This window comes from Strongylocentrotus purpuratus, unplaced genomic scaffold (genome assembly GCF_000002235.5).
Source record: "Strongylocentrotus purpuratus isolate Spur 01 unplaced genomic scaffold, Spur_5.0 spur5_scaffold_9, whole genome shotgun sequence".
Lineage (NCBI taxonomy): Eukaryota > Metazoa > Echinodermata > Echinoidea > Camarodonta > Strongylocentrotidae > Strongylocentrotus > Strongylocentrotus purpuratus.
Window position 1 is genome coordinate 18,916,509 of NW_022145615.1, and position 12,159 is coordinate 18,928,667.

A 12,159-nucleotide genomic window follows, 5' to 3' on the forward strand; every position below is an offset into this window, starting at 1 on the left:
TAATGATATGTTATGATGAATCCTTACAAAAAATTCAAAGTAATTATCTGGTCTACTTCGTTTATTCTGAATACAAAAAGTCATAGTTTGTTTTGATTTTGAAAACAACGATTCTGCACCTAGATTAAGAGTATATACATACGAGGGAAAATGAAATGCATACCAAAAATATATTAGGAGGAATACTAAATTGTGATAAATCTATACAATATATTGATCGTGATAACATGAAAAGTTAATGATAATGATAACTACCCCCTTTGTGTATAAAATGTTCCCTTTTAACAAAAACCTAGATTTTTAAATAGGGTGCAGTTGTATTGTTATGAAATATTATGTAATAGTTTTTTTAAGGTTATTATTGAATGATAATTAATGTACACCATATCCATGGCATCGTTGTTAGTACCCCTGTTATTACGGAATATATATATTTTTTAATAATAGGAAAAGATCAAGAACAAGTAATAAAGTACAATATGAAGTCATTGCATTGAGTGTTTTTATTTCATATTTCATTTACGTTTGTGTATACATTAATATAACAAAGCATTCAATACATTCGTTTAAATATACAATCACAATTGTAAACGATGAGCTTTACAAAAAAATATCCGTATTAACCTTTCTGCCTTCAACAGAACATCAAAAAATAGAATATTCAAATATTGTATAACATTGTTAAAGCTACGTGTATCAATTTAGATCCTTTCATTTCAGTTGTTTTGCTTCACTGTTAGATTGTGTGATCTTTAATTTTGTTCATAATTTTTTACTTTTATTAACATGCCTAGAGTTAATACTGAAATAAGTTTGTAGTTTGTAGAAAAGTGTGTTCTTGTTATTCCCCAACAAACACACATTCCAAAATATTTTTGAGAGATATAGATGAATTTGCACGGAAGTTACTAACAGACAAACATTTGTTCATTTTCCCACTTGTTTAGACAGACTATCATTACGTTAAATTGACATCACGTACTTTTACTATGTGTTGGCCGCTTCTCGTTCGAATATTCATCAGAAATACAATTAATTATAAAATCTTTTTTTTTCTTTTTTTTATTCTTCAATTTAATTAATCTTTCGAAATATCTTTATAGTGTTCGGAAGTATGTTTAGTTCAGAAATAAAATTGAGTAATGGATTAGATTACATCGCTGGCCCATATATATAAACCTTTTAAAATCATGAAAAATCCTTTACAAATCTTGAAAACAGTGGCTTTAAAGAAAAATTATTAAATAATATATTATGTTTCTCTTTTGACCACACGACCAACGCGATTATAAGTATAATCTTCAAGAAAAACAAAATTTTAACTAGTCTCCGTTATACCCGTTACGCACTATTCGACATGTGGACTGAAATATTCGCGTAAACGCCATTAATTCAACGCAATTTGAACAATGTATGGTTGAAATAGTTTCTTTGTACGATGCCAATTTAAAGGTAATACAAAATTTTGGTATGGGGTCATGAATTTGGTTCAAATGAACATATTGGAAGCATATGCGATTTTTGTCGCGGTTGAAATCGAGTCTAAAGTGATGAAATTGTAAATTATAAACTCTTAATGTGGTATAGCTCCCTCTCAAGACCAATACTACTCTAGCTTTAAAACAATGTTTCTTGCCTAAAATCGACTGATTCACTATTCCTGTTTGGAAATTACATATCAGAACTGCATATTCTTAGATTTTCATGTTCGCAACTACCACGGAATGACCTTGGGCACTATTTGAAATTGTTATGGAACCTACCGGGAGCACTGTTAAATTTTTAGTAATCAATTTCTTGAAGGCAGAAGTGTTTTTAATAGGGGCTAAATTCTTTAGTGCGTATAATATATCCACACGAGCAATCAAATATATCATTTTTTTTTAAAGAATTACTATCCATCCAATTTTCAAAATTTCCCAAAACTTTGCTTTACCTTCAACATGACGCTTAAAAGACCACGGAGACAGAGATGCAAGAGATGCTGACGCATGCGTGTGTCAGACAGGCAAATGACACTACTAGTGCAATGGGCATGTCATATGTAGTGATCAACTTATTTCATGTATTAGCATCTAAAACAAGGAAATGCTTCAAACTTAGAATATTCTGATTGAAAATACAAGCATCTTACTTTGATAGAATATAAATGAAATTAACATTTTATACATACTACACGACAACCTGGACGGATACAGAGTAGATTAGTATACTTACAACACCAACACAAAGGTTTCGTGGGACCTTTTCTCCAGTCTCCCCACTAATTGGCCGCTATCGTATTATCACTAATCGTTCTCCTCATTATGTTTTTTTTCACTTTGAGGGGAAACTAACATGAGGCTTGAAACGAGAAATGGCATTCTATAGTCACTACTGGATCCCTTAATGAGAAATATTTAACAAATGAATTAAAACCTGATTATATCATTCATAGTAATGATTACTTTGTAATAGTTTATAATCTCACTTCTTTCTTTTACAGAATAATCGATGCATAAAGATAATGGTATTGTAAGACAACAGTCATATACAGAGCGGAACATTGTATTGTACATGTTTTAAAGGCATCGTTTTAATCTGAGATGCATGGTCCTACATGTTATCAGTGTCTGTGATATGGTGTAATATAGAAGCCCTAAAGAAATTGCGCTTCAAACTGATCATGAAGTGTCTCAAAAAAGTGAAAAAATCTGTGAGGAGCAAGTTTTACCTACTCATTTTCCCCAACAGACTGTAAATCTATAAAAACCGTTAGGAAAACGGAAAATGAAATTTCGATTTCATATTATAAATATCTTGATATCAAGCAGGCGATCTGCTTGCAAAAGTCATGGAACTACTGACTGACCTAAAGGTTTATAATTATGATTGCAGCATGAGCTAAATTCAGGATTCTGTTCAGAATCTGAGACAATGTTACTGAGTCACATAAGGAGAAAAAAAAATTTGCAAGCAGACAGTTTCCCTTTATATTAGGGATACAACATGAACATCTATTGGTTTGGTTGTAGGTCATCTCGATGCACTGTGAAAAACATTATTTCAACTAATACATTGTCCTTGCAATAAACTTCGGTGCACCGACGCCAAATGTTACATTAATACTGGTTACTAAATTAAATTGAAATAATCCTTTCCAAATTGCAAACCAACATTTTGTAAAGAAAGGGAGAAAGATTTCTGATGATTGCTTCCAAGGGAATGTGAATAAGAAAATAAAGTTTCATTCATTTATAATTTTGTTTAAATCTACTATCACAACTGGGCGTTGTATCATTGTTAAGTGAATATTCGATATAACATATCAATGATCTCAATTTGAGATATCAAATTAGACATGAACAGTAAATGAATATAACATGAGTGCGAAATACAGATACGTTGTTTCACACATTAATAAAAGATCACAAAGTCACACTTAAAATATAGTATCTTGGTCTTTGTGAAAGTTAAGGCATTCCATTTGTAGATGAATTTTCCATTATCTATAAACCATTCAATAAAAAATACATATTTTTTCTAGAAATAATTCTCTCTAGAGTAGAAATTTCACACCCTCGTAAGGTTCTTGTGTTTTCATTTGTTCTTTCAGTCATTGAACTGCATCGTGGAAACCACTTTCCTCAAGTTTCCAAGATCGCACGTGCCTAACTGCTGGTCGTCTGAGAGAGAGAGAGAGAGAGAGAGAGGAATGACATTTTAAAAGAGGAGAACTGCGTTTAAAAGGGGTACAATCTGTCCTTCATATTCAGATAGACTCGTCATCCCTGGTAAATTTAGACAACTTGAAGGTACTAACAGAGCCCATAGCACTCTGGGCGGAGTGGCAGCAAGACGTGAACAGCTTCTTGAAATGTTCCTTGAAGCTTGTCGTCTTAAAGGCGTACACGAAAGGGTTTACGCAAGAGTTGGCGTAAACGAGGCACAAGGCGAAGAGGTTTGCAAAATCGAAATAAATGTTATTTGCTGTCATATGGAAACCAGTGTCGAACTCCTTCCACAACCGGAATACGTGTGTCGGTAACCAGCATATGGCGAAGAGGAGCACGATGACAAAGACCATACGCGTGATTTTCCTCTTGCGGCGGATGGAACGTTCCTGGGCTTGTGCGCTCTCTGTACCTTGAATGGCTTTTCGCCAGACTTGGACTAAGATTTTCACGTAGCAGACAAGAATGATAGCCAATGGTAGCACGTACATACTGAGGGTGTTGAAAATGTGGAAAGCGTTGGAACCGCTTCTCGTAGCGAAGCTGGTGATGCATTCCCCGTACTCGGATATGGTTGAGGACGTTGCAACCGGAGCTTGGAGAATGAACGATCCTGAATCGAAAAAGGGAAACGATGATACTTTTAAAAGAGAGTCTTTATGAACATTTAAGATGCAGGACTTCATAAAAAATATATATATCACGAGATGTTTGTCATTTTATTAAAGATTTTCCTTTCTACCATCGAAAAAGTACAAACTGACAGGTTAACCATACGCCTTGTTCGTAGCAAAATGACATATCATTACGTCAATGTCCAATTGGATTTGCCCGGATATAAATATTAATAATGATAATAATACATGAGATTTATATAGCGCCAGTATCCTTTCTAAATGTTCACGGCGCTTCATGATATCAAGGAGCACAGGACATCATAACAAAGGAGTCGTGTACATTTACATAAAAAAGAATACAATGCAAAAATGAAAGCATGAAAGAATGTCTGTCTTCAAAGCGCAAAATTCAACAAATGGAATTTAAGGTTGCTCTTAAAAGACGTTGAAGAATCGGAGTTCTTGAGCTCCTATGGAAGTAAACTAACAGGGCTGGTCTGGCATGAGCAAAAGCAAGTTCCCCCAATATTTCTTTGAAAGCGGTATTTGTAGACGACCAGAGTTGTAGGATCGGAGGGTACGTAGTAATAAGTAGTGATGAAAACAGTTGAAAACAGAAGGTCTTCTTACCTGCCCAAATAAAAATATTTGTAATGACTGTTTTTCTAATCGTTCTCGTTTTCCTTGACTTGACGGCGTGTACGATAAGGTTGTAACGATCTATTGTCATCGCCGTTAGAGTGAGGCACGTAGCTTGAACAGTAACCTAATGAGAAAAATAAGAATTAGAAATAAAATACTTTTAAAACAACTTTACAAATGGGTCAATGGTCCACTTTTAACTCGTCTTCTAAATAAAAGCAATGGCAAGTGTGATAACACTTTTTTGTTTAAATTATTGCAAAAGTAGTAGTTGTTAAGTTGCAGAAAAATTGCAATTTACCATTAATGTTCAACTTTATCTTCAAGCCTCAGAAAATTACCCATTTCTTTTTTATAACAGAGAACATATTTTATTTGTGTCTATATTTCCCTTGCATTAAGTGAATTCCACTGAGTCTAAATTTGATCAACTTATATAAACTTATAAATAATTGTCTTTGGAATATAATTTTGTTATATTCTCTGCCGATGCTATTGATGCAAATTTCCATTAAAAAAGTGTAATATCATTTTAAAACTATGTTCGAATAAGGGTCATCTTTTCTACAATTCTTATAAAGTTTTGAGATAATGGCATTAAAAAGAAACCCATAAGCTGTACATATATCTAAAACATTAAAACAACATAATGATGATGATTAATAATAGTTAGGAAGCATTTGACATACAAACATGATATAATTGATTCCTTTGCAGACGCTAAGTGGAATCTCCGTGAAAATAGCTACAGCCGATGGTATGGCGCATATCGTCAACATGGCCACATCTGTAGCTGCCAAATTGGCCAGAAAGTAGTTCGTAACGGTCTGCATGTCTCTATGTTTGAATATGATATACATGACTGTGGTGTTTCCGATAATCCCAATCACTGCTAGGAGTATTGGCAGAGTTATGTAGAGTACTTTCATTATATCGTCCAACTTTGATGATATGGTGGTGTCGTTATAGATGTACGAGTACGAGGAGTAGTAGAGGGAGTAGAGTGACTCCGGGTCGCTTTCGTTGAACCCCTTGGTTTCGGGGTAGTCCGCCGCCAAATCCATTATAATCATGATAGCTTGGACTGGACAATGATGACCGGTGAGATGACGGCAGCATCAATGGGCAAGCTGCGGATCCTGATGGTGTGGTCAGTAAGTACCTGGTGACTTCTGAATATGTCGTGACCAACGCTGATGCAGATGATGGCGGAGTGTTTTCGAGGAATGGCTGAAACGTTGAAGTGCTTCTAAGTTGAGCAGGACTAAGAGCGACTGTGGAGGCCTCATTAGGGAGTGGCAGCAAGTTTCGTGTGTCATGGATCGAATGGACTGTCTGGTCATAAGGCATTCTTCTTTAAATCGCGTGCAGCCCAGATTCACACCAGATAAGAAGCCATTGAAAAGAGTCCGTCTTTTCGTGCACGTCAGGAATTAATCCGCTGCAAAATTAGAGAGAAAAAAAAATGAGGTAACATAAAATGATGTGCATCACATGTATACGAAGAGGTTATAATTGGTATATTTTGCAAACGAAGCCAAACTATAATCAAGAGTGAAATAAGTTGCCATTCAGTTACAACAATGTGATGTAAAATCAAAGTAATTTTGTAGCTTCTGAGCTTCACATGATAAATTACGTCAAGCTTAATATTGTTTTCTGGTATCGTTTGAGGGAACAAAGATTTTGACCAAGGAATGTTGTCTCCTTGTCAACAATATAAGATATGTTCATAAATTGATATCTACAGGACTTAAACAACAGCATTGTGCCTGGAATAGCTACGTCAAATCACAGTATGAAAATACAATTCTCTGTAGAGACCTAACTTTTTGCAAAATTCAACGAAATATTTCATTCTACTGTCAGATTAAAATATTGGTGTATTCTATTCAGACCAGAAAACCTCAATTCATCATGGCTCCAACAGCTCAAGTTGTTTAGCAATACAAGGTCAATGCATTGATTACGCGGCCTGATTTATACGACATGAACCTATATTCCTACATGTAGATATATGAGTAACAATGCGGAAAGCTAATGTTTTATGCCTTCTTGTAAAATTTAAGAAAGGTCCATATAAAGTTGGGTTTTCTTTTTCGGTTCTAATCGAATTGATGGATGAGAACAATCCATTAATCCCAAGCTATTGGAACTGAAACGACATCAGTGAAAAACTTGGTACGACGGCTTGACCAAGATAGTTATTATGATATTGCTGTCCATTCGCCTATTAAGTAATATAAAGAGAGATAATGCCACTTTCTCGGCGTACAAAAATGAGGTGTTGAAGTGGCCTCCATCTGTCTGGAGAAGAGGCCGTGGAGCAAGCTGAGAAAACAACTAAATCGGTACTTTAATCAAACGAATCGGGTCAGCTTTGTAAGTTCCAATAACAAATTGGGACAGCTTATAACGATCTCGAACGCTACAAGGGGTTGATGACACGAGTGAAGTAAACTATTAATGGTTAGCCAGGATAGAAAGACGAACAAAATGCTGCTCTGTTTTAGCAAAGTGTAGATTTAGGATAGGGGAGGAGAAAATGCAAGAAAGAAATATGAAAGTTAATTTTTGTTGTTGTCTCAATTACTTTGAAAGCTGGATCTGGATCTGGCCCATTGCAATGGTCCTAGCATTGAATTATCGCTCTGCGTGTCCTAATTCTAGTCCTAGTTTTTGTCACATGAGTTACTTGGACTGTTCACAACTTGTAACTTTAAGTCTCCCGATGAGGCTCAGACTTAATGCCAGTCGCATCCTGACTCACGATCAGTAGTCGATCAGTCGGTATATAAAGAGTCTTCTGCCGGTTACCGGTCAGATCTTACGATGCATTTTTTTGGTCGCCTGTTGTCGCATGATTGAACTGTTCGCGGGTATAGTTGCAGGACCTACTTGAACTGGAGCATAACCTACATGATGTAGGGAATTATAAGGTAAATTAATTTGTGATCCGTTTACGTCATGTAGCCTTGGAATTATCGATCAAATGTCTACTACCCAACGATAGCAGAACTAGGGTTCTACATTGTAAGGGTAGCATATTTGATAATAAGTTATTGAGATGATCCTCAAAGTTCCCCATCTTGAGAAACAACTTGGTTAAGCAAGCAGTTCATTACCTATCCCTTTTAAACGCATATACCTATCACACAGTGGCGGATCTACGGTAGAGGGGGAGGGTTAAGGGGGTTTACCTCCCCCCTTGGCCTGCCAAGTGAAAATGTGATGTGCATAGAAAACGCCATAATGTGTCCTGACCCTCACAGTATCCGCATCGTCATTGGGTCAACCCCCCCCCCCCCCCCCCCCTTAGCACACTGGAGAGAATCCCTTCAAGTGCAAATATTGTAAGATATTCAAATCATCTGGTAACTTAACCAAACACATGAAGAGGTCTGGATATAAATGTGAATTAAACTGTTACATGATATAAAAAGACATTATCATGCACTGTTTTTTATGGTCTCCATTGTGTTAGTAGATGCCAGGAAAACATCATTTTAATACAGGGGTTCAAAAAAGCGAAAAGAAAATCGCACGCCGCTACGCGGCTCGTGGACGATGCTCCACATCGTCATTGGGTCAAACCCCTTCCCCTGAGCAAAAAGCTAGTTCCGCCCCTGTCACCCACCTTCTAATGCCTTGGTATGAGAATCCTAGATTTCATTTTTGTAATGCCCCAATGCCCTCCTGAATCTTGGATTGGAAAAAGAGGCTTTGATGTTTGCAAATTCCCGTCATCCATCTTCTATCAACCAAGTGTTATTTCAGGGGGTGCAGAGGGAATTCCTTTTATGAAATTGGAAAATTACAAATCATGTGCTCTGTTTTTTCTGCAATCTTATTTGATATCTTGTTTTCAAGCACAGTTTTCGATTTGTATGCCGAATGCATTCCAGTAATGGCATTATCAGGAAATTACTTTCCTTCCCGATATTCCCTTTGCATTTTTAGTAAAAAAATGTATCACATAATAAAATGAAACGAAACGTCATGTCGTATGTCATCTGGAAATATTGCTTTCGATCGTCATCGTTTGTAACAAATTTTCTTATTAAAGGGTTCATCTAAACATAAAAACTGTTTTTATCCTTTGTAGTGTGCAATATCCAACTATAGATTTAAAATATGAACCATTAAAATAATTTTTTCCACTTTTACTTCTAAGAATTTCATTTACAACATTGTGTTGATACTCATTTTAAAAGTGTTGACCAGAAAGTTCCTAAGAAGGCTTTACCAAATTTAATCAGTTTGATTTATGTTGAAACGTTTGTTTCCAATCGGTCATCGTCCACAAATTGATCCCGTCTGACAAGATTGGATTACAACTTGAACCTTTACCAATATTTGCTATCACCCCAAAATAGATGTGAATTTGGCGTCCTTGTGCCGGACTCCTCAGAGTTAAAAATGCTTGTCTCATTTAGAGTAAAATGCTGATTCAACACACGTTCTTCTGGCAAGAATGCAGTTTTCGGGAATATATTACGTACTACCTTGGACGCAAAACGCGTGTGCTTGCATCCATCGACTAACATTACTAATGCAATTACTAAATAATACATATATTATTTATAGACAGTTTGCCCTTGTCAACGTTATATAAGAATTTAATATAAGAATCATTTCGCGTATGTTAAGCCCCCCTTAAAACATTAATGACACAACATTTCCTTGATAAAACTACAATAACAATTATATAACTTATAGATCTCGAATTATTTTTTTCAAAATAAATTCGGTGATGTGGCGTTACATGTAACGATACAAACAAACATGTGGTCTTCAAGTACTAGAACTGTAAATAAGTGGGGGACCAGTGTAGAGAGAGAGAGAGAGAGAGAGAAATGGGATCACAATTCAATAGACAACCTCAGTCATTGACCTAGCATAAATGGGAGCAGCCATACAAGGAGCATTGTGGGAGGGGACATTGGATTAAACTAATCCGATTTAATTCAAACTTAATATGCCAACGAGGACGGTCATCATGTGGGAGTGTCTAAATGTTCTTGATATTCACGTTCCCTTTAATACGAACATTCCCTCTCTTTCTTTCTCTTTCTCTCTCTCTCTCTATCTCTTTATTTCTCTCTCCCCCTCTCTCTCCCTCCTTCCTATCTCTCTCTCTCCCTCTTTCTCCCTTCCTCCCTCTTTATGTCTATCTCATTTGCCATTTTCTTTCTCTCCTGTTGCTTCTTATTCTTTTACCATTTGATTTGGACTATCGTCACTGAATACCAAGCCGGTGCTTTGGAAAATCCCCAAAAGTCCTATCGAACTAATTATAATTCATCATTCAGACAGCATGGGTTTGGGCTATCTGGTACTTGTGAAGTAGAATTACTAAGGATGGTTTTGATGACCGGGAACCAAGGTCATAATTAGTAATTTAAATTCCAATAGTGTCTTTATAATGATCGACATAAATTACTTTCAATCCGACGTCCTAAAGTCAATTTTGTTTTATGCGTTCTGCTGTTCCATCACCTTTTCCTTCTCCTTATAGCTTGTGTTCATGCATCTGATACATGTATGAGATACCTGTCATATTTGGACATCATAACAAACTCATTCAAGAGTGTTGCGAAAGTTTACTTTACTCAAAACAAATAAAATAACAATCAAAAACGGATTTGAAAATGGTTTATCGATAGTATTTAAGCAATTTTTGTTATCTTGCTCTTTATCTTTTATGTTTTTTTTGTTTTGGCTATCAAGGTAATCAACGGTTTACACCCCACTGATGAAATAGCTCTTCACTTTGAGCACAGTTACGCTATTATTCATATTCCTACTTATCTAAACACTCACTTCCTGCATTCCCGTCGGCTATCATGATAAAGATTGTTGAATGTTCAGGACTCAATTACCGTGGATATAGCTCGGATTTTTCGAGCCAAACACTTCTCATTGTAGAGAAACATCAACATGAGACATGAAAAACCATTACAACCATTTAAACTTATATCTTTTGACATTTTGAATCTATTTTCAAGTCTAGTTTATTTAAAAATTCGTCCCTCTTCTATCATGTATATTTAGTATACATGATAGTATATTTGTAAAGCGATTAGAGACATTTGTATTAAGCGCTATATAAAGATTTAATATTATTATTATTATTATTATTATTATTATCCAGAGACATATATATGGTAACACCGCAAAACTTTTTTATTTTGGCTGGTTTGTTATATATTTCTGTAATTATAACGAACCCAGAAGACGATGCATCTATCCACAATTATATTTCCCATTCTCTTGACGATCCAAATAGGTTGGTTTTAATACCTCTTGATGTCAAAGGGTTTTATGTCTTAAACCAAAAGAAAAACTATGTTTTTCTAACTTGTTATTTCTAAGTGTTTATTTATTGATGTTTTCTTTCTGTGACCTTTCATTTAATTATGTGAAATAACTTAAGCACTTTCTAAGAATTAGTGACAAATATAGTACGGAACCCTTGGACCCCAAAACACACCATACACACTGCATGTATATTTATAGCCAGTCACATGATCACGTGTTCATTTCATAAACATGAGAATCTAAGGCGTTGGGCGATGATGCATCGGTAATTGGCAAAATGATGGCCAAATTGAGATATAATTTGGCAGTGACTATATTTGCCGCCATTTATTATCAAAAGGGAGATTGGCTGCACTATCATAATATTTGGCAGACAATCATCTTTCGATGGCGTAGCTCCTTGAACGGCAATCCACTGTGCCGACAGGATGCGTTTCAAACAAGCGTGCTCGATTTAATCTTTGAAGGCTTTAACAACAGAAAAGTATTGCCTCAGGGAAAAGTAAAGAAAATAGGAATATGGAATTTTCCGAGCCGGGTTTATTTTTTAGCACAGACAGCAACAAAAACAAAATAGTCAAGGAATTCGCTGTTTCCAGATTACCGAAGAAATCTTGGAATGTGTTTCACCCACAAAACATTGAGTAACAAAAGATCAAATTTACCTCCTGTACAATAGCAACCCTCGGATTAAAGGAACATTCACACCTCAAAATGTTAATATTTCTTATTGAAGCCTTCTTCGGGGTGCAAACGTGTCCCCTTTTTTAATTTAAAACGTAACCTTGTTTATGGAGGTTCTGTCATTGCTTTTGAACTGTTTTGTGTAAAGATTGTGTGTGCACACCATTAGATCTGAGCGGTTA

The 12,159-nt window shown here is 35.7% G+C and overlaps 1 protein-coding gene across 1 annotated transcript; it reads right to left on the reverse strand.

Annotated features, from left to right (window-relative positions):
• Nucleotides 1–2,954: 2,954 nt before the first annotated feature.
• LOC579587 (G-protein coupled receptor 54) lies at nt 2,955–6,534 on the reverse strand. Its single transcript, XM_030977393.1, has 3 exons — nt 5,662–6,534; nt 4,961–5,096; nt 2,955–4,326 (listed from the first exon to the last, which is right to left on the reverse strand). Exons 1-3 carry the CDS (start codon nt 6,043–6,045, stop codon nt 3,752–3,754), a joined length of 1,095 nt encoding a protein of 364 aa, XP_030833253.1. The 5' UTR covers nt 6,046–6,534; the 3' UTR covers nt 2,955–3,751.
• Between the last annotated feature and the right edge of the window lie 5,625 nt (nt 6,535–12,159).